Source organism: Hyaloscypha bicolor (genome assembly GCF_002865645.1).
Source record: "Hyaloscypha bicolor E unplaced genomic scaffold K444scaffold_123, whole genome shotgun sequence".
In the NCBI taxonomy this organism is placed as follows: Eukaryota; Fungi; Ascomycota; class Leotiomycetes; order Helotiales; family Hyaloscyphaceae; genus Hyaloscypha; species Hyaloscypha bicolor.
Window position 1 is genome coordinate 261,517 of NW_020194625.1, and position 22,612 is coordinate 284,128.

Here is a 22,612-nt window from a genome sequence, read left to right on the forward strand (position 1 = left end):
GTATAAACCTCTATTTACTTTCTTTATAAAAAGAATTAATAAAAAAAAGCTTAATTAGTTTTAATAAAGCTTTTATTTAGATTATTTTCTAAAAAATACTTGATTTCTAAAAGCTTTTAAATAAACTATTATTAGAGAAATTAGTATCTAATACTTTTAGTTTCTTTTAGGCCTTTAATCTAAATCTTATAATTATATAATTTATAAAAAGAAAGAATATTAGATTTTTTTTTAAAAAAAAATAGAAATATATTTCTTGAATTTTAGAAATAATATTCTTTAAAGCTATTAAAGCTTTATTTCTTCCGGTTATTAATTCTCTAGGCCAGAAATAGCTTTTTTTTTCGAGCTTTAAGCTTTTTATTAATTTTATAAATAGAGATTTGATTAATAATATTATTTTCTCTTTTAGTTATATAATTAAATATTATAGAAATAAGAATAGCTAGATTTAATATTTATTTTTTATTAAGAACCTCTTTTTATTTTTTTGGCTTTTATTTAAATATTATATAATTTTTTCTAATTAGTCTAAAAAAATAAAAACTATTTAAAAATAAAATGTTATTAATTAGTATCTTTTTAATACTTTTTATTAGATTACCTCTTTAGCTATTATTAAAAAAATACTAATAATATAACCGAATTATATAAATTTAGATTTTTTTTTGGCTATATAAGCCTATATTTTTTATAATTAATTAGAATATTAATATATATAGCCTATTTTCTATTAAGAATAATATTATAATCTTTAAAATTTAGAATAATTATAGATATATTAATACTTTATTTATTAATTAGAAATAAAACTTTTATATATTTCTTATTAAACTTAGCTAGCTTTTTATTAAAACTATATATAATATAAAATAAAGAAAAGAATTATAGTTTTATTTTTTGAAATTACTTTATAAGCTAAATAAATTTTATATTAATAAAAGTATAATTATTAGTTCTAATATTAATAAGAAAAGAAAACTTAATTCCTAATTTATTTATATTAATAATATAGAATATTATAAAAGTATTTCCTTTTATTAAATAAGTTAAATTAATCTTTACTAAATTTATATTATAAGTTCCTAAAATAAAAACTTTCTTTAGAAATACTCGTTTTCTGATTTTATACTAGAATTAGAATTTAAATTCTCTAAATATTTTACTAGAATAGAAACTAGATATTTTAATAAAATAGAAACTAAGCCTGACTTAATTCTAGAAAGAGCTATCTTAATTTCCTTATTATATTTAACTAGATAATAATAAGTATAATAACTAAACTTATTATAATTAAAATATTTAATAATTAAAAAACCTTTAGTTTTTATAAAATATTATTTATATTTATATAAAAATATATATTTAATAAAAGTAATTAATATAGGCTTCTTGGGTTTTTTTTTAGAAATATATTTCTTAGAAATATAAGAAAATATAATACTAGAAATAAACTTGACTAGAATAGCTTTTATTTTCTTATATTTTTTAGTTTTTTTTATATATAGCCTTAATTTACTAATTATTAATAATATAGTATTAAATAAAATAAATAGTATATATATATATTAATTTCTAAAGCTTTAATAAAAGCTTTATATTTAGTTTATATTTAATATCTTAAAAACTAATATTATTTTCTATAAATAATTATAAGAAAAAAATATAGAACTTTTAAAATACTTAATTAGAATATATTTAAAACTTACTAAAATTATAATAAATATTCTATATTTTATTAGAGTTAGAATATAGCTTCTTTAGATAAGAATATAGCTTTAAGAACTAATAGTATTAATTCGGGCTATTTTTATTTATATAAAAATTAATTAGAATAAAAATATTACTTATAAGTTTACTAGAAATATAAATAATTTTAAGGTTTTTTAAGAAATATAAATTAGTATTTCTTTATAGCTCATTTTTAACATAAACTAGCTAGTTATTAAAGATAATATAATCTCTAATAAAGAAATTTAGATTTAGAAATTTAGTAATTCTAGTATTTTTTAAAAAAAGTATAAGATATAAGAAATCCTAAATAGAAATAAATAGAAAATAGTTCGGAATTCTTTTAAAATAGATTTAAAATAGCCAGAACTATAGAAATAGTAAAAGTAAATAAAATAGTAATAGCTAGAGCTATTATAAACTAATTTACTATAATTATATAATATTTAATATTATTTTCGAATTTAATATTATAAAACTTAATATTCTTAAAAAGGCCTTTAGTATTTTTATAACTTGTTTTATATAAAATAGTTTTTTTAAAAAATTTCTAGTAATTAGTAATAATTAAATTAATATCTAAAAATAAATAATTAGTTTTCTTAATATAAGACACGTAATAGTAGAGTAATATATAAATAGTTAAGGCAAGTAAACTATAGAATAATACTTATAAATATAACTAATTCCAAGAATTAATTCTAATAAAAGACTAATTAATATCTTTTTCTAAAGCTAAAAGCATTTCCCTATATATTCTCTAGTATTTAGCCAAGCCTATAAAGTACTTTACTTAACTAGGAAATATAATTCTATATAATTTATATAATTTCAATTATTTATATAATTTCAATTATTTATATAATTTCAATTATTTATATAATTTCAATTATTTATATAATTTCAAATTTATATAATTTCAATTATTTATATAATTTCAATTATTTATATAATTTCAATTATTTATATAATTTCAATTATTTATATAATTTCAATTATAAGCTTTATTTAAAATAGGAAACTAGATTTATAATATTTAATACCTATTTATATACTATTATATATATCTATTATATTTAGTCTATTTATATAATTCTTTAATAATAATAAGCTATTAAATATATAAGAGCTTTTTAATAAAAAAGAAGCCTTTTTCTTTATAAATTTATTTAAAAAATCTCTAGAAATATTAATAGAATATTTAATTTAAAAAGAGCTATTAATAGAATAATCTAAACTAATAAAAGCCTTAAAAGAAATTAATATTATTCCGAATTATATAATATTCTAGGAAATTAATTTATTATATTTTTTCTAATAATCTTATTACTAATATATATATAAGACCTATAAAATTATAGAATAGAACTTAAAAATAGTAATTAAATTACTAATTTATAGATATCTATTATTCTAGAACTCAATTAAAAAATAGCTTTTATTTAAAAAAATTTAGTTTTCGGGTTTTCGGGAAATTTTCTAATATATTACTATATATATTTATAAAAATATAAATACCTGATTTCTTTAAGGATTCTAAAGCTTTTTGCTTTTATTATTCTAGAATCTATTACTTATATTTCTAAGATTCTATTATTTTAATAGTACCTATATTTCTAATAATTCTAAATTAGTTTATTTAAAATTCTTTATAGAATTAAAAGAAATAAGTTTTAAATACTATTATAAATATAATATTTAAGGCTTAAAAAGTAAGATAAAAGATCTCTTATAAAAATAATTCAAAGCTAAAAAAGAGAAAACTAGAATATAAAAAGCTATAAGGAAATATATATATTTTATAATATATTAGTTTTAAAAAAGCTAGCTTTCTAAATATTTCTAGTATATTTCAAATATATTTCTCTAGTAAAGCAGCCATATTATATGCATTTAGAAGGCATTTAATATCTAATTAGATATCTTAGATATTAGATATCTGGAAATTATAATAAGTATTTCTTTTTCTTATATAAATTTATTATATAATCTCTTTATCTACTACTTTTTCTAAGGCCTTTTAATACTTTAATTTATATATATATTATATATAAGTAGCCTTAAAGTACTTTTTCTAATAATATAAATACGGGATATTAGAAATAAATACTTTTTTTCTTTTAAATTTACTTATAATTACTATATTTTTACTTTTATAAAATATTCTAGAAGCTTATAATAAAGCTTTATTCTAAATTACAAGTATATAAATAAATATTTATATCTTTTTATATATAATTAATATAACTTATATTTATTTATATAAGCTATTTTAATTAACTAGTAAAATAAAAGTTACTAATTTCTTAAAATAAATTTATAATTCTTATATATTTCCCTAAATTAATTTATAAGATTTATTTCTTTTATATATTAATTATAATTATTAATAAAGTTAGAAATCTAAAGCTTCTTTATTAGTAAATTACTAAAAACCTTTTATATAATTTGCTTATTTATAAACGTTTTTATAGAATGCTTTCTTTTTTTAATTTATTATTTCTTTATTTTATTTATAGTATAAATATTACTTAAAGCTAAGATAATACTATTATCTTACTAAGCTAAATAAAGTATATTCTGAACTATTATTATAAACAAGATATTTTATTTTAGTTTTATAACAAACCGATTTTTAATTATTAATAATTCCGGTAAAAATGGCTTATATAAGCGAGTAATATTTACTATATTAAATTTATAGACTTATAGCTCTAAAAATAAGGGTATAGAAATAAAGTAATTATTAAAGTATATAATAAAGTAATAGTATAAAAGGAAAAGTACTAGATTTCATATAAAAGAACCGGTATTTATAAGAATTAAATAGAGAGTTATTTTTTAAAGCCCCTTTTTTTATAAGCTCTAAATCTAATTATATATATATTTGTAATTCGTAAGTTTATAGATTTTATACTTATATTTAATTAGCTTTTTAGGTATTTTATATATATATAAGAATCTAAAATAATTAGCGGAATAATAGAATAAAAAAGAGGGAAATATATCTACTAAAGTACTATATTATAAGTTTATTAATATTTATATTAGAAGAAGGAAAGTAATATTACTAAGAAAAAGCTTATATTACTAAAGCTTATTATTTGAATAGTAATGCCTCTTTTATTTATTACTTTTAGAGCAAGAGATATAGTAATATTATTTAATTTACTAAAAGTAGTAAAGGGATATATGGCTTGAAATCGTATATATAGAACCTTTATTAAAGTTTGTATTCTAGTATATATTGCTTTAAGGCTTAATATAGACTCTTATATATATAATTATACCAAGAAATACATATAGCTCTTTAATAAGCAAATCTGACTATTCTCGTATCCGTTCCTCTGCATTATATAGTCTCTGCAAGCTTGTATATTAATTGGTATTTGTAGTAATTATCTGGAAAATCTCGGGAGTAAAGAACAGGCTAAAGTAATCGAACGGGTGTGGTTTTCGTACAAAATCGGGAGGTAAAATCGCTCTTGCTGGCTGTTTGGGTTCGGGTTGGAAGGGCTCATAGGAAACGTTTGTAATTGGTCCAAGTCAAAGGGGTATATCCTTAAGGGATTAGCCCTTTTTTAGCTTTTCTGGTTCTGGGGGTGGGCTGGAAGAATGGTCCATTGCTGGCTGGCTGGCTATATGAGTGCGTATTGGAGAGGCATTATTGGATGCGATTTCATCTACGCAATATACCTTACTAATAAATTTATATGCAAAGGTATACGGAGTAATATTATGCTAGGTGAGCCGTGCGGGACCCCCTGGTTTAGTCTGGGCGGGCCCCCTTGCTAGCGTGGACTCTGTCTCGCCAGACGAAGGGCCGGGGGAAGCTTGGCTAAACCTGGGTTAAACAAGGGCCTCCCATGTCGACCAGATTTGTTCGGATATTACGATGTACAGAGCTGCTTCGGCCAAATTCACTAGTTGGTACCCCCCTGAGCAGGCGCCCCCTAATTGGTGGCGCACTTGACTTTTAGTATCGGCAAAACTCAAAACTTATGCTCCTGCCCAGCACCATCTTACTATGGACTAGGCCAGCAGAAATGCCGGGATAGTATAATATATTAAGGGATATAAATGTAGCGAGCCTTGGAGACCAGAGTGGTTTTGGCCACACATTACTTGAACCTTTATTTATTTCCAGTGCTGTTTTTACTCTTTATTAATCAATAATAGATCCTGTTTACTATATCCCTGGCTTCAAATGTGCTATAACAATTACATGCAGTGATCGATTATGAATTCAGACCTTATATCATTATATTGGCTTTACCATTAATCGAATCCTCCTTTAATTGCGTCAATTTTCGCGTCGGTAGGTCGAACCGCCTTTTAGTACCAACCTCATACAAAATATTAAAGCAGCATTGGAAATAAATTTTTCGTAAAAAGTGAAACAGCCAGATTGCGACGCTTGATGGCTCATGTACAGCTATTACCCTAGTAAAATTATACCTTGAAGTAACCTCGTATTAGTGAGACAGATACTGCTTTAATGCTCTGCTAGGCTGGCACAGATCAGTTAATCACATTCTATATCAAATTCTAGAGAGCTTTCCAGAATTGAAAAGTCAAACGGCGTGAAACGCATAAAAAACCCTAGACCGAGAATACATCTTTTTTTAGGGTAATAGCTGTATGTTAGATCCTTTACTTATTGGTTACTCAGCAGCACTAGGGCTTTGGCTTTTGTATTTAACATACGAGAGAATATTCTTCTCTCTTTAGTTATTTCTTCTTGTTCTTTAATATACCTGATTATCAATTAACTCAATTCCTTCAGCCCGTGACAGCTACATCTAATTAGTCTATCCAAAAAAAAATAAAGAGTACATAATCGAGATATTTCTGACAGTGTTCGACCGATCAGAATAAAACGGGTAAAAGCTGCGACTTATTGTCGGCGTCATTCCCTCACTCCGGTCTCATTTCGCAAGAAGAGCAATGGAGTTGGCCAGGCCCGCGACACCTGGTGGGATCATCGTTACCAGCCACAAGAGTATTCCGACCAACCTTAGGAAGAGAAACTTTTCTCTTTCTTCTCGGGGCCTGCGGAAGGCTATTGAGCATCTTCCTTCTCTTAACAAGCGACGGCTACGACTCGAAAAATATGTATTCTTGTCTATCTTTTTCTCGATAAAGTGAGTATGAAAGTCTTCTCGAAATTTACAGCCTTCATTACTTGTGTCTAACCAGGGCTTCGCAGCTTTACCCTCATCTACATGTCAATGTACATCTCTAAGTTCTATTGGATACTACTTCCGATATATTTCCTCAGGCCACTGATTGACGTCGTCGAAATTTTGACAATAGTGATCGCTTATCCTACCAGAAGAGCAAACGCACGCCAACCTAAAGCCCCAGAAACGTTGGAGAATCTCGTTTATCTGCTTCCATGTTACAATGAAACGTATACAGAGTTGATGAACTCGTTGAACTCCCTCGCCGAGCAAAAACATCTCGATACCCACAACAAGGCCATCATCATCGTTTGCGATGGGCGATGCAAGGGCAAGGGCATGACAAAGACCACAGCGGAACATCTTACGCAGGACGTCATTGAGCGTCCATCAATCACTCTTGCCCGAGAGGCTTACACGTCATGGGATGGTAGCCAAATGAATGTTGAGGTTGTTCAAGGCGAATTCAGAGGGCTGCCGGTTTTCTGCATCATCAAAGAAGAGAATCGCGGGAAAAGAGATGGCATTATTCTTGTTCGATCATTCCTGCACAAGTTCAACCTACGCAATACGAAACCATCCGCCGGCATCCTCGCACCTTGGTTCCTCGCTCAAGTTTCTGATTTCCTCATTAAAGTCTCGATGCTGTCTGTGGAATACGTCGTTGGCATGGATGCGGATACCCGATTTGACGCAGAGTGCGTCCTTAACCTCATACAAACGGCGAGAGAAGGCGAACAGGTGGTTGGAGTAAGTGGCTACGTTCTCGCAGACTTTACAACGTCCAAGCCATACTCCATTCCGTATCTTTATCAAAACGCAGAGTACGCTATCGGACAGCATCGCCGGCGCCTTCGGCAAGACCTCACTAGCAGAAAGGTCACCTGCCTTCCAGGATGTTGTCAGCTTCTTCGAGTAATTGAGAGTACTTGCGGAGATGAAATACTAGGGCAGTTTGGGTACTATCCAAAGGAAAAGGATGGCCTCTTCCGAACGATTCAATCAATGATGAGCGAGGATAGAGACCATGTCTGTCTAGTTCTTCGCGAAAACGCCGACGTCGAAATTCGTCAATGTCTCACTGCGCGGGCCTTCACCTCCGTCCCACAATCATTTCCAGTATTCCTTAGCCAGCGTCGGCGGTGGACGCTGGGGCCAATAACAAGCGACGTTCTTCTCGCAGCCAGGAAAACGACTGGATGGGTTGAAAGGTTAGCGGCAACAGCCTCAACATTAGACAGTGGCGTTACATTGTCCATGCTTCTTTCTCGGTGGTTCCGTATGTACCCCAATACTGTAAACCCTTTTTGATGCTAATTCGGAGAACTAGGAGAGGATTTTGATCCCCAAACGGGCATGATTTTCTTCGCCCTTGATACATTCCGTAACATATGGAACCTTTCAATTGTTTTCATGTCTCCGAGGTCATTGAAAGAAGCTATTCAATATTTAATCGGCGTCGTTATATGTAACGCTTTAGGTCCTTATGTGTGCATGACAGTAGTGCTCTACTCTTTGTATCACTTGGATGATTTCCGGTGGGGAAAAACCCGAATTGTTATTGAGGACGACAGCAATCGCAAGCCGCATTCATATTGTATAACAAATTCTCAGGTAGCGTAGCCAAGTATACTTTGATTAAACGAGGTTGAGTAGAAATGAAGATCAACGCCTGCCACAACTTACCAAGATTCAGAAAACTCTTGAAGAAGATGCGGTAGCCACCTAAATAGGGTGGCCGCCGCAGATAACTCTCCGCGGAAGAAGCCACCTTCTCACATTGTCACTTCCAACACGGCCTGACTTACCGTTTGATGAGTGGCGGCACAGCTGAAACTATTGCAACCATCCTCAGGGATATCTTCCCTTTTGAGTGGATTATTTGTCATCCTCAGCGGGGAGGCGAGCTGATCGCCAGCATAATCCTCTGCCTCAATTTGCCTGTCACGGGTACGGCATTCAGGGCTTGGAAAGCAAGGTAGAAGGTCTCTTATAAAGACGATTCAAAGCTAAAGAAGGGAAAGCTAGAGTACAAGAGGTTGTAAGGATATAAGTGCACCCTATAATACGCAAGTTTATATAGGGCTTAGCGTTCTAAATTCCTCAGGTGTATTTTATATAAATTCTCTTAATAATGCAATTATATTATATATATCTATTAAGTAATTACCCGAAGATAATAAAATATAAAAATAATAAGTAACGGGAAATAAAGGTAATAAGTAATACTAGTTTAATTAGATAATTAGATTAAGAATAGAATTATAATATTACTTCTTTTTTTTAAAATAAGCTTATTTCTAAATTTAGAAAAAGCTTTTATTTCCTTTCTTTTTCTAATAACTCCACATACTCGCCACCTCTTTAGCCCCAGGAGCTTTCTCTATCCTGACGACTGTCCAATATCTCAACTTGGCACAAGCCATCGCCCACAGGAAATTCCAAATTCCGACGTTCCAGCTCAGAATCTCGTCAACTCTTCCAATTTCAACGCAACTCGAACTCCTCCAGCTTCAGCTCCCCCCTTTCCAGCATCTTGATCGCCTCACCGTACATGTATCCGTCGACGTATGCTTCGCCTAGGTTGATGTAGTGATCTTCGAATTTTCGTAGGATCACTGAGTGACAGCATCCGAGTGGGATGCATATGAGATCACCCTCAATGACCTCTTCCAAAGCAAGTCCCATAGCCTTTGAGGAGCTAATGAAGAAACGACGATCCCAGACCCGACGCAAGATAACAGTCCACCAAGACCGCATGAATACCCTAGCTTCCGCCTCTACAAAGCTCTCTTGCATTACCGGGTAGTCTTTCTTTTCCAATACTAAGAACGATTTCCAGTAGCTAAGGAGAATTGACATCTTAGCTTCGATTAGCTTCGAGTCCGAGAAAACTAAACCAAGATATCCCAATATACCGAGGAGAAATTCGGACTTAGTTCTCATTCCAAGGTGCTCTTTCTTAGCCCCGTCAAAAACCAAAACTCGAACAAAGGCTTCAAGTCCTGCACTTGATGTTTTGACCACTCTGGTAACAAGCTCCCATAGGTTTATAAGTGCTAGGGCGCCATTCCATTTGTCAAAGTTATTTTTCATCCCGCTCTTTAGGCCAAGAAGTTCAATAGAGCCAATATTAACTCCTTTAAATGCTATCCTATCCGCACTAAAATGGACGACTGCCCTTGTTTGACCCGCAGAAGAAAAGCGAAACTGTGGCTGGCTTATATTATATAGGAAGATGTGACTCCCAATCCGGCTCCCAATCCGGGCAGCATTTGACCAATCTGGGACCCACGACGGCAACTCGTGCACGTTTGTGCCAGGAAGAACTCGAGTAATAATGTTTAGCTTCTTCGAGGTCTCGATTTCCAGTTTGGCGAAATTTGTGAACACATCTCTTGTTGATAGTTTATAGTCTACCTCGACTTTATATTTACTTGTCTGATTTGCTAGTGCTGCTAGCCCGTAGATCATATCTCTCGGATCCGAAGATTCTCTATTATAGTGATGCAGTAAACAAGTATAGAAGTTTGGTTTAGCGGATACTAGATCCTGCTTCCAGTAATAGATAGATTGTATCCCGTTGTGAAGAAGCTGAGATCTGTCGTTCGAGTTCCTTTGTAAAACATCCAGCAATATATCTTTGGGAAACCCTTCGAGTTTTGACATTTGCTGAAAGAGTTGCTGAATAGCATATAAAGACTCTGCTTCGATGGAACTTTCGCCACAATAGAAGACGATTCTCCTCGCAACGGTGAGCTCCTGCACAATCCAGATTCTCCACCAATAATCGCGTCTGAATAAATCCGCAAGACTCTCCAGCTTCTGTTTCATGTCTGGCTTTGAGAACCGTTCCGTAATCCATTCTGTTGATTCGCGGTGATTATAGAGCTCATATATTAGCTGGATTGCCAGATCACTCTCCTCGTTGGTTAAACCAAGCCAGACGACTACCTCAGTGGCCTGCTCGTAAACCATCTTCATGTTGGCAACCTGGTGGTTCCTCTCTATATCACTGGTCTGGTTAATACAGATGGCGTCGATCCATATCACTAGCTCAACGTTGTCGGATTGGAAACGCCTTAAAGCATTCGAAAGGTTCTCCCTCACTACGAATTGATAACCATTGAGGTATATGGTGTGATTTGGGTCGGACTCACTCCCCCATGTGTAGGAGAGTGCTTTGTAAGAAGGACGATCGTCTAGATTGGCGTGAAATAGCTCAAAAGTGGCTCCTCTCACTTCCTCTCCGCGACGCTTTCTCGAGTTTGGCTGTGGTGGGGGAAGAATGCGAAGGAGGCGTATCTGATTCTCATTCTGATCGAGGTCCTCGTAAGTAAAGGCAGGAACTTCAACTTCGGCCGACGTCTGATTCCCCCTATGAGTGGCTGTCTGTTGCAGATCTTTCTCTTGAGAAGGTGGCGTGTCTACACTTCCCGCGTTGTCGGTCCTCAGGTTTCGTTTCGAGCCTCGCACAAGTTTCGGTTTTCTGTCCATAGTGAGATATCGAATTCAAAATACGTGAAATTTAGAATTCAACGGAAAGGCTGTGAGTCTGAAGATGTCAGACTAGAATCCCGAATTTAAGAAGATGCGTTGGCATCTGTCTTACACCTTCCCAGCCGGCATGCATAGAGCCTTACTCCGCCTCCGCCACCAACAACCCGACCCCCAGCATCTTGAACCAAAACCGTCCTATCATGCAGCTCACCCAAGCCGCCGGACTGCAAACTCCAACAACCTCATCGTAAGAAGCCACCGAATCAGGCGAATCTCCAACTCCTCAAATCCCCTGAGCGAAGCCTGTCCCTCATCCCACCTCGTCCCTGTCTCCCTCCCACCTCCTGCCACGTTCTCTTCCAGCTCTCCTCATCATGCAGCCAAACCTTATGTTCCTCCACAACCTCTGCCTTCACACACCCGGCATGAAAGCCCACGACCATAGGTCACGGTTTAGTCAGCGCGATAATGGAGCGCAAGGCTACGAGTTGAGTCGCCAAGTCCCATTAGTGCAGGATTTTGGAAGCCCAGACTATGTCTACTGAGGAGTTTAGGGCTGTGAATGAGGGAGATGGGTGCAAGATGTCAGTTTCGATGAATTTTGCGCGGAAGCGTTCGCGGCCATTGAACACTGTGTAGCCTACGTCCCAATGGGAGGCTATATCGACTGCGTAGAGGTCTTCTGAGGGTACTCCTTCAAATACCCGACTTAAATGAGCAAAAGCAAAAGAACACTCTCCAACCTCCTTAAGTCATGCCCAATAAAACACTCAATCTCAGCAGTCTCTTCCCCCTTCGTCAACCTCTTCACCATCTCCCCATAAACGGGACTCCTACAATCAACAGGCTCAGAAACTGTCCCTGCTCCGTACAACGATAAGCACGCATAGTCCATGTTTTATCTCTCTTATTCTCTCATTACCACGGCCCTCTAGGCTCAGTTTCATGATAAACGGACTGAGGATAAATACAACTTCATAAACATGCTGCAATTCCTCATCAGGTATTGTCGATCAATTTTCTCTCTTTTCTGTTTCCCATGCAGTTAGTAAGCTTGCCGCTCTTGCTCAGGCGCTAATCACCCTCGGCTCACCCTCGGCTCAGTCAACTCACCTGAGCTGCATGAGCAACCTGAGCAACTCACCCGAGCAACTTGAGTAGCCTGAGCACCCTGAGCACCCTGAGCAACTCACCTAAGCGCCCTGAGCATCCTGAGCAAAATCTATCACATCGTCACGTGTTTTGAGTTCTCGCTTTTCAGCCAATCACACTTAGTCTAACGTCCGTTCTCTCATATCAGTTTTGACAAGTTTTAACAACGATGCTAAAGGAGCCCAAACGAGTTCTTAAGGAACCCAAAGTGGACACTTTCCAAAAACATACTTAGCGCTTTATAATCTAGTAGATAACGTGCTACCTCAATGTTTTCTTTTACTATTGCAATATGCAATAGTGCTTATCGCGTATCGTTTTAGGCATTTACATTAGCTCCTCGTTCCATAAGTATCTTGACCACCTCGAGCACATGTGTGCTAGGATTGGTAAGAGCTAGGTGTAGTGGCATGAAATTTGTCTTTGTTTGTTGATCGACTTTTGCACCATCTTGGAGAAGAGTGGCCGCAGCTCTGGGCGAGCCGTCCACGCTGCACAATGTAATACCGTCTGGGGGCTACTACATCGAGAAGCAAATCTCATGAGAACTCCAGCTTGATCTACCTCTACCAACAGATCGATGGGAACTCCCTGAGTCTACAAGTTGAAATCTCGTCCAGCTGATTCGACCCATCCTCTGGTATCGCGTTTGCAAATCTTCTCGCTGCTTTATTGTTTCCAACAAGTTGCCCAGAATCGCAAAAAATTCCTGCCTTCTAGTGCCCTCATTAGGGTTTAGCGAGGAATTTTCCTGCTGAGCCTGGTCGGCGAGGTCTGCGATCACTCGCCGGGCGCATTCTTTGAATGATCGGTAGAGCGAGATCGTGAGTCTCGACAACGTCACGAAATCGCCCACACTGAATCCAAATGACAACTTGTTTTCTTTAAGTATCAAATATGATAAATCTTGCGAAAATCCGTCGTGAGATGAAAGAAATGAGAAGCACTTCATTTCGCGTTGCGACGGTGAGGCTATCGAACCGCCAGTGCAAAAAGCATCGTCTCAGCCCCGAAATCTGACCATTCACAGCTCTCGAAAACTTGCTATCCGCTGCAACCTGCAGCGAGGCGCTCTCGAAGGCAGACAGCTGCTTACGTTATCTATTTTCTTGAGGTTATTGCGTTCGACTTTCCAACTGTCGGCATTGAATATGAATAACAGATGCTTTGCTTTTGAGAGACAAGGAGCTGTTCTAGGATCATAGTAAGACGTTGCTGATTGGCTGGCAGTCTGTCGCCGCGGGGAAAGTTCTCCCGAGAAGGACGAGACACGGTAGGACCAAGATAGTTGCAAGGCTTGAAATGCCCCTTAGCTGTGCCCGCAGTGATGGCCCTAACTTAGTGGGTCAAAGCTAGATGGCGAACGTCTTATCCTCTAATGAGACGAGTCGGCCTAGTAGATACTTGCGGGAGCATATCTGAAAAAGCCCTTTCAGGCACGCTTACGCGATGAGAAGCTCTAAATTGGCTCGATATTGTATATAATTTCTAGTTAATGAAATCTCTACTATGAATCAGGATTATATTCTAAAGCTTCTGAAAGTTAATCAGACGTCTGCTGTCCACTTCTCCCTATTGTAAAGCACTATCTATGAAGGCGGCCAGAAATCCACATATCACATAGGAGCTGATGTACATGATTCTCGAAAATCACCCCAAATATTAATACAACTATTATGATCAGGAACCCGTCACTTATAATCAAGCCTAAATGCGTAGTTCCCAAGTATGTTTGGGGCCGTGCTGAAATCTTTTATGCGTCCCAATCGTAGGTATCTTCGTTTGCTCAAAACCCAGGGCTTCCAAATAATTATGCACCGCCATTAAACCATCCGCAAGCAGTTTGGACTAGACTGTTTGAATACGAGAAGTTAGTAGAGATCGGCATTAATGCCCTCCATCTCCGGTTCGGATGCAACGCTGGACTTGATCTGTCTTTGAGTACTTAATAGCGTCTCGACAATTAGTATAAAGATGCTAGTCGAAATAACTATCAAGATCTTCTAAGCTTTTCTAAAACTATATATTACTAAGGTAAAGCCTTTGTATAGGATAGCGGGGACATTATAAATATAATTAATTTAAAGATATTTTCGACGCTATTCACGTGATACCGTTGTGTAACCTGCCGCTGCGACCTTGATATCGTCTCTGGCGATTATCTCTCTCTATAAGTTACACCCTTCGACTTGAGACCACTAAACATACAAGTTTATGCCTTAGGCGATCCTAAGCATAAACAAATACACAATCAATTTATTGGCTTCTATCGCGCGGCGTAGCTTCACGTTTCGCACGCTGCGCTTACGCGTCCTTTCTCACGACAATGGACCATATCCAAAAGATCGGCACGCCATACCGACAAGAAGGATATCCCATTGTACCGCTTCTTTGCGACTTACGATCTTGTCCTACGACGCCTCTAGGTCCTGAGCAATTCAGCATGTTTTCGAAGAACTTCGGCAACAAGGGAAACGAGATATCACGCGGTGACTTGGAGGATCTTGGACCGAATGGCGCAATTGCCAAACTTCAGCAGTGGCTTTACTTTGGCGTAATGGTTGAAACCTTTGCTAGTGTAGCTATTCCCTTTCACAAAGAAGACTTTGTCACCAAGGCTGCCGATGGAAAAGCGATCATCACGACGGAAGAACTGCCTAGATATCTTTGGTATCTCCTGGCCAACCTTCATCACTCTGACAGACATTTCAAACATCGTCATAGACTTTCAATGATCTCGATATTAAATCTCACCAACACCATACTATCGAGGGTGGTCACTCTATTGCGTGGTTGGCCCGTATCTCCTGCTGGCAAGGTGTTGCTCTCTATCAGCGTCTTGGGGGAAACTATAAGTAACGCATACGATCAGATGACGGGGCGTGAAAAAAGCTTTTCTACTATGATTTGGGTGTTTCCCCCTCTCAAAGACGCGTTGTTGAGGGCTGGCTGGTGCATCCGAGAGATTGAGCAACTCCTCCGGACAACCAATTCACTGTGCCTTCTATACCTGAGCACGATCGATCGCCAAGCGTTGCAGAAAGACCACAGCAAATGTGACCAGTTCAAACGCTGCCAGGCCTACCAAGTAGTGCATCACAAGTACAAGACCAAACACGCATCTCATTGTGCTGATGAGAGTACCTGTGAGAGTGTTGGTCCTGCTGTGGACGAACTTACTGGAATTATCAAGGAAGGTCGCATTCCATTGGTCGGCTTTGATTATCTGGCTACGCCACCAGTCTTACATGTCTTACGATTTGAAGAGGAAAGTGAGTTCTATAATGAGTATGTTGCCATTTCACATGTGTGGTCGGATGGAATGGGAAATCCTCTCTGCAATACTCTTCCCATCTGCCAGCTCAGACGCATCCAGGAACTCGTCAATCATTTATACATTAACGAGCCGACATTTCCAGAGAAATTTCTGGTTCCATTCTGGATTGACACGTTGTGTGTCCCGTTGGACCCACTGGTCAAACCATTGGCTCTTAACCTGATGGCCAATACATACAAATTTGCAGATAAAACTCTGGTCCTGGATCAATCCCTGCAATCTGTTGGGAAAGCCGCATCTCTGGAAGAGTGTTGGACGCGTATAAAGCTTGCGCCTTGGATGACCAGGCTATGGACTTTCCAAGAAGGAAGACTAAGCAAGGATTTGCATTTTCAATTCCTGGACAAGACAGTTAGAATTCCAGCATGGAATGCTCTGCCTGCTCTCAGACCAAATCCAATTGCGGTTTCTGCTTTGCTTCAGCGCAGAGGCGTGAAGCGATCCCTAGCTGAGAAGTCTGGTATGCTCTTGGCACGCGCGCTTGCTTTCCCCAAGGACAGAACACTTCGTTCTATTCAAACAGAGGCCAGCGCTCCAGCAACAGACGATCCACGCCAAGAGTACATTCGATTATCTTCTATTGAGCTTCTGCGGACTAGAAAAGACGAATTTACTCTTTCAGAACTATGGATGCCGGAGATTTTGGCTGTTGACCCAGCTGTCAAGCTTTCGGAGGAGGACTCTGAATTACAACGCAATCTCTCCAGCATTGTTTTGGATCCAACCCGACCATATGGGCAGGGCGCCATGAATAGTATCCATGGTCTCAGTAGTAACGCCAGACGCGATGAGTGGATGACTTTCTTTGGGAATACAAAACCCAGCCCGTATTGGATCTTCAACGATGTTATGTGGACTATCTATGGTAGGACGACAAGTCGCCTGGAAGATGAAACAATTTGTTTAAGTGTTTTCATGGGACTTGACGTTTCGAAAGTGCAAGAAGTTCCGGTGCTGCACTGGAAAGTTAAGGAGGCGTTAACATGTGTGCTGGCACACATACCGACGGATGCTACCCTACAGAAGCGTATCACATGGATGTTGAGATCATCACAGGAAGAACGAATAAAGATGTTCTTATCGCAGTTAGAATCCTTCTCTCGACAGCTCCTTTTTTGGGATACGCCGAGATTACAGTCCAGCGGCTGGCGATGGGCACCCCTTTCGTTCCTAGAACTTTCCTTGCAAAAGAAAGGTTTATTACTGGGCAAGTCTGAACAATGTGCGCGTAAGCGTGAGGGTTTGGAAGCCGAGTGTATAGCCTTCCGCATCGACAAAGCAAATTTCCCCAAAAGTCAAGCGTTGCATGAAGTTGGCCCCATTCTGAGCCTTCATAGTGCAGGCAGCTTTGGCTTTGGGTATTTTAACCCATATCATGATCAGTCAAAGTGGCAGTATATGCGACTCCGGCTAAGCAGTAGTCACTTGCAGCCTTCTGGTACCTGGAAGCAACTGATCGAAAGTGGAAATGCAGCTATTGTGACTCCAACTCATCATAGCGACAAGGAGGGTTTTGAGGTCGGCATTTTGACCGTTGCTTATAAGATGGAGCACAATGTCACTTTTGCCCGTCATGTAATGCTGGTGGATAGGGTCTTATTATCAGGTGCATCGAGTATAGAAGATGCTATAAGTGTATATGGAGAAGGGTATAAGAAGTCGAGGTGGTGCATTGGATAACTTACCTACTGGTGTGATAGCTCTCTCAAAGCGGAAGAGTATGGAAAGATAGCAAGAGAAAAGGATGACCAGCACATGAAGAAATGAACAGACTGAAAGAGAAAGTATACCGTCTGGATAGGCTGCGTGAGGACTGGCATCAAACTACCCTTTTAGAACTCATGTCACATGCTGGGTACTTCTGATTGGTCGCTCTTGACTCCACTCCATTAAATGAGGTTTACCTCTTTTGGAATAGCTTCACGTCTGTATATAAACCCTTCCATTCAAAGCATCGGACTTGTCTCAGTGATAAGAGTCCTGATAAATACACCTTCGTATTCACCGCATAGCCTTCGATTCGATAACTCAGAAGACTGCTCGGATACTTCGAAGATAAGATGCCTCTCCGCTAAAACTAAGGAGAATTGATTGTCATGCCAGAGGGCTGCATTATCGTTTTAGGTCGTGGAATATCATTTGGTCCCATACATCCCAATACTTGACCCAGATACCTCTGGCCTATAGAGGCCGAGCTGGATCGATCGCCGGGTAGGTATGATCCTTGTCGCTCGGAACAATGAGAGATATGTAGAAAGTAGATAGACCACCCGTGACAACTATCTCGAGGCATCTCGAGATATTAGAGATAAGAAATAAAGAGAAAGAAGGGCATGTGGAGTAGATGCATGTGGGTTGCTGCGATCCGCAGGTAACGGCTAATGGTGGGGCTGGAGCTGAACCACCTTGCTGTCGATATGTTAACATCGCGCCGTCAACTAGTATAGCGGCGATTTAATATAAGCGAATAGGGTCATGGTGTAGCTGGAATCTGTTTCCCTTCGAGGCCACATATTCCGTCACAGCTCAATAGAACCTGTAGCTCCATCCAGGCCCGCTAACGCTCTTCTCCCCAGTTCTGCAACACCTTTTGCAGCGGCAAGCACCGGATCATCTCCGTAAATGGGGAGACTATCATGCGTAATCCCATTAACAGCCTTCCCCAGGACTTCTCTAAACACCGGATCTTCGGAACTTTCTCCATGAACTAACACCTTGGAGATTCTGCTCGGTATAAACCTGGTTTGACTGGTTTCTGAATGGCTTCCTCAACACTTTTCCAATAGGCCTCTTTAAAAAAACGCAAAGGTAAAACACAAATTATGAGAGCCTGGGCAGTCTTCTCAAAATTGAAGTTTGAGGTAGTCGGAGGCGCAATAGTCAGACCTGCCTCGCAGGCTGGTGAGGTGCAACTAGTGTGATAAAAACCGTAGAAGGGTTCACCAGCCAACCGCCCAAACCACTCAACCGCCCAAAGGCCTATTCAGAATTAACTACCCACAATACTAAGAAACTAAGTTCAGATTCGTAATCTACGACCTTAAATTACCCTACTCTGATGTTCTTAGAATTTTTTTCATGTATTTTGGTTCGATTTTCCTTATTTCGAAGTTTATACAATTTTCGCGAATTCTCAAGATTTTTTAAAGAACTTAAACGCTAATTCAACTATAACCGCGCTTAAAACCCAAGAAAAGAAGTCCAGATTCGTGATCTACGGCCTCATTTTATCCTATTTAGAGGTTTTTGGAATATTTTTTTTTTTGGTTGGGCGGTTGAGCAGGATGGGCGGTTGAGTGGTGACCCTTCTATTATGTAACATGAACGGGCACTGACACTAGTGCCTTTTAGGCTTAGCCGTATGTAAGAGAGCTTCAACGTCATCTCAGAGATAGAAACAGCAGAATACATACACAGATGCTTTGTGAAACGCTCCCAAATTTACCAGTGACAAGACTCTCCTCTTGAGCGACCCTCTGTAACCCGATATCACGTGGAATTCGACATACACATGGATTTTTTACCATTGCCTGAAGGCTTGTCCGAACATGAGCTGGTGCCGGAGCTGCCTGGAGCTCCATATGACAATCAAGGCTTCAGTGGCTACGATGTCCGGCAGGGCTGGAACGTACAGCTCTTGCGAGAAGGAAATATCCGTGGGGCAAGAACTGAATGGAATGAGTATTCGCAAGCAAGCCTAACCGAGCATGGTGACGACGTCCACGGATTTGACGGAGAGCAACTCGTGCAATTCCTCGTAGCGCCGTTCATTCAGAACTGGATCATCTATGGTCTCTCTCAGTCGGCTCTTGGTCATCACATATCCAGGGATGATACCACTTTTACCAGAATCAACGAACGTGGAGAAATGCGCAGATATTTGACATTGAAACGCCTTTTTGGAGAATTCTCAGCAAGGAAAGAAGAGCTTGCTCAGGATGCCCAATGGCATCAAGAGTTTCCAGCTCTTTTAGAAGAAGCGTCGTGGATCCTTGCAGACCTAGATGCTCTTCATGATGAGCTTGGTGCACCGGTGATTCCAGGGCCCACGGCTGTGGTTCTCTCAGCTCTGCTGCGCACTATGCAGGATCACGCCATCATTTGGTGTTTCCCACACATAATAGACACATCCGCCCCCAGTCGCGTGAGGTGGCTTGACTACAAATTAAGAGACGAAGGCTGGTGTCCCGAGCGAATCGGGCGCCTGCGAGTTGAGCTGGGACCGGAAGGGTTATATTACGCCAGCCTCCTTGAGGTGAACAAAGACGGGAAAAATCACGACGAGTGCTCAAAATCTGCTTGCGTTGCGTACAATGTGACAAATTACGATGCATACAGGCAGAGACACGATACCCGCTATTGTGACTGCAGAGATGAGATATGCACACATGATGTGGACAGCTGCGCATGCAGAATCGCGTACGATGTAGAATCACTGACCGAGAAGATAAGGGTATCAGTAATGCAGGGGCGAATACCATTACTTATTGCATCCCATTCGGATCGAAGGACGGAATTGGAAGTGAAAGATTCTCACGAGGGCCAGGAATACATTGCAATATCCCATGTTTGGTCTGATGGCATGGGAAATCCACATCAAAACGGTCTCCGGCCGTGTCTGATCCACTTTCTCGACTTCTGTGTTCAAAAGCTGTTTGAGGCATTGAAGCCTGGAGCAGAGCCGATATTTTGGCTTGATACCATCTGCGTCCCTCTATTGCCTCGTGAAGCCAGAGATGCTGCAATAGAGAGCATGCGCCGCGTATACACAGACGCAAGCGCTGTCTTGGTCATAACTCAAGATCTCATATCGAGACCTCTACCAAGTACATTTCAAGAGACCATCGTTAGAATATGTCAGTCAAAATGGTTGAAGAGACTGTGGACAATGCAAGAAGGAGTACTAGCAAAGTCGCTTGCATTTCAGTTTGAAAATCACGCTATCGACTATGAGTTTCTCGACCACCAAGTTCACCGTGAGATCCATGCAACGACAGACAAATCTGCTTTGGTGGGCAGCAGAGCGACTCTTATGGTTTCGAATCTCATTACTATGCAGGGTATCGACAAATCACGGGAAGACTTGTTTAACTCATTTTGGTTTAACATTCGTCATCGTGCAACGTCGAGGCTTAGTGACCAAGCTGTCTGCGGCTCGATCCTCTGTGGCCTTGATCTTCGGCCCGTGTTAGCTGCCGATGACGAGGACAAGATGAGAGTCTTCTGGAAAAGTTGCCAAGATATTCCTTTCGGAGTCTTCTGGGCTAACGGTCCAAGGTTTGACCTTGACACGATGCGTTGGGCCCCAAAGTCATTCCTGCATCCGAGCACGTGGGCTGTACCTCCCCCAAAAACCGGCCTGACTGCAAAGGTATTGGATGATGGGTTGCACTTTTCTGGAGTAAACGCATTCTACCTTCAGTCAGTTGATTTGCCAAGTCTTGAAGACAGTATGATTGAATTCCAAGCTGGAGTAGATCCCACGGCCTATACCATGCTCCTGACTAAGAACGTCGACAATCCAAGCTGGAACTCTCTGCGACCTTTCTGGAAATGTGTCTGCCTCTTGTGGCATGAGCTTCCCCATTCTGGCGGATTCTCGCATGGCGTCTTGGTATCTTATTCTGGAGTGGATGAGCAAGAACTCTGCGCTGAACCTCCACACGCGCAACAAACTGTTTTACGCAGCCGTTGGCTCGCTCAAGTCAATATATTCGCCAAGGGCGGAGACTGGGATGCATTTGTCGCATCTTTTCCAACAAGATATGGGAAAGACGGCGACTTGCTTCCGAGACAGGCCGTTGATGTGATTGTGCATCCTTCAAGACCTCAAAAAATCTCGAAAGAGCGCGAGTGGTGCATCTATTAATTGAATACTGGACGTGACGCAAAACTTTCTTTGGCGTCATGGGCCTAGTTTAGAGGGAGTTAATGACGCACATTTCGGCAAAGACTAAGCTAAAGGAGAGAAGAAAGGAATCCTGCTGAAGCAAGCGGAAAGTCATAATGATATCACGATTCATGCGCCAGTTTCACGCTGTCACAACCATAAGGCACGGCTAGCGCCATTTCATTACCTCCCATTTCTTTTTTCTTAAAGATTCAGCGAGTCTATCATTATTTACAGTAGCGCTTATTAAGCCCTCCGCTCTCATTATTCATCGTGGATAAGATTGACTTACAAGTTGCTATGTCGAGTTCAAGACTAAGTACTATGTATTATTTCTTTTGCTCTCTTGATTATTTAGTCTAGAATTGCAAGACGCGAACATTCCACAAGACAGCCAATCCTATCATTTGCATAGTATATTTAGATCACCTGGCCCTAATGTCATAGCTCAGCCTACGCACCATCACTGAATATAAGGCAGTCGCTCGCTCTGAGTGAATTTCAGAAATCCCAAGGTCTTAGGAAAATTCCCCTCTAGGTCCTGAATATGCCAAGAACTGATAATAACTTGGCACTCCAAATGGCAACCTATTCTCCCATTAACCTCCTTGTCCACCTGCACAATCTGGCTAATTTTAGTTGCGTTGAGCGTTGTCTCCGCCGACCGGATCGCCACAACTTTCACCCCTCGGTAGCTTCCCACCTAAAGCTTGGATCGAGTGGAATGATATTATAAACGTGCCTCTCTTGCTTTGTGTAAATTTGTTCTTCTCTCACAGACCCAGAAGAGCGACGTAAGTCAAGAGGTACAAACGGCTC

At 38.9% G+C, this 22,612-nt stretch overlaps 4 protein-coding genes across 4 annotated transcripts; 3 read left to right on the top strand and 1 right to left on the bottom strand.

The window, feature by feature from the left end:
• Positions 1 to 6,678: 6,678 nt before the first annotated feature.
• K444DRAFT_654714 (glycosyltransferase family 2 protein) lies at positions 6,679 to 8,537 on the top strand (the record flags this gene model as incomplete). The annotated part of the gene is made up of 3 exons (XM_024885955.1): positions 6,679 to 6,875; positions 6,941 to 8,193; positions 8,245 to 8,537. The coding sequence occupies 3 exons, from the start codon at positions 6,679 to 6,681 to the stop codon at positions 8,535 to 8,537; spliced, it is 1,743 nt and encodes a 580-aa protein (XP_024732958.1).
• A 1,656-nt stretch (positions 8,538 to 10,193) lies between these two features.
• Positions 10,194 to 11,120, bottom strand: K444DRAFT_488591 (HET-domain-containing protein; the record flags this gene model as incomplete). Its single annotated transcript, XM_024873169.1, has 2 exons — positions 10,194 to 10,466; positions 10,542 to 11,120. Coding segments are annotated over 2 exons (852 nt in total), but the record flags the coding sequence as incomplete, so codon positions are not given.
• A 3,772-nt stretch (positions 11,121 to 14,892) lies between these two features.
• K444DRAFT_633143 (uncharacterized protein) lies at positions 14,893 to 17,670 on the top strand (the record flags this gene model as incomplete). The annotated part of the gene is made up of 2 exons (XM_024883582.1): positions 14,893 to 17,552; positions 17,604 to 17,670. 2 exons carry the CDS (start codon positions 14,893 to 14,895, stop codon positions 17,668 to 17,670), a joined length of 2,727 nt encoding a protein of 908 aa, XP_024732960.1.
• Positions 17,671 to 19,323: 1,653 nt separating this feature from the next.
• K444DRAFT_616623 (uncharacterized protein) lies at positions 19,324 to 22,189 on the top strand. The gene has a single exon (XM_024880955.1). It carries the CDS (start codon positions 19,415 to 19,417, stop codon positions 21,770 to 21,772), a length of 2,358 nt encoding a protein of 785 aa, XP_024732961.1. The 5' UTR covers positions 19,324 to 19,414; the 3' UTR covers positions 21,773 to 22,189.
• The last annotated feature ends 423 nt before the right edge of the window (positions 22,190 to 22,612 follow it).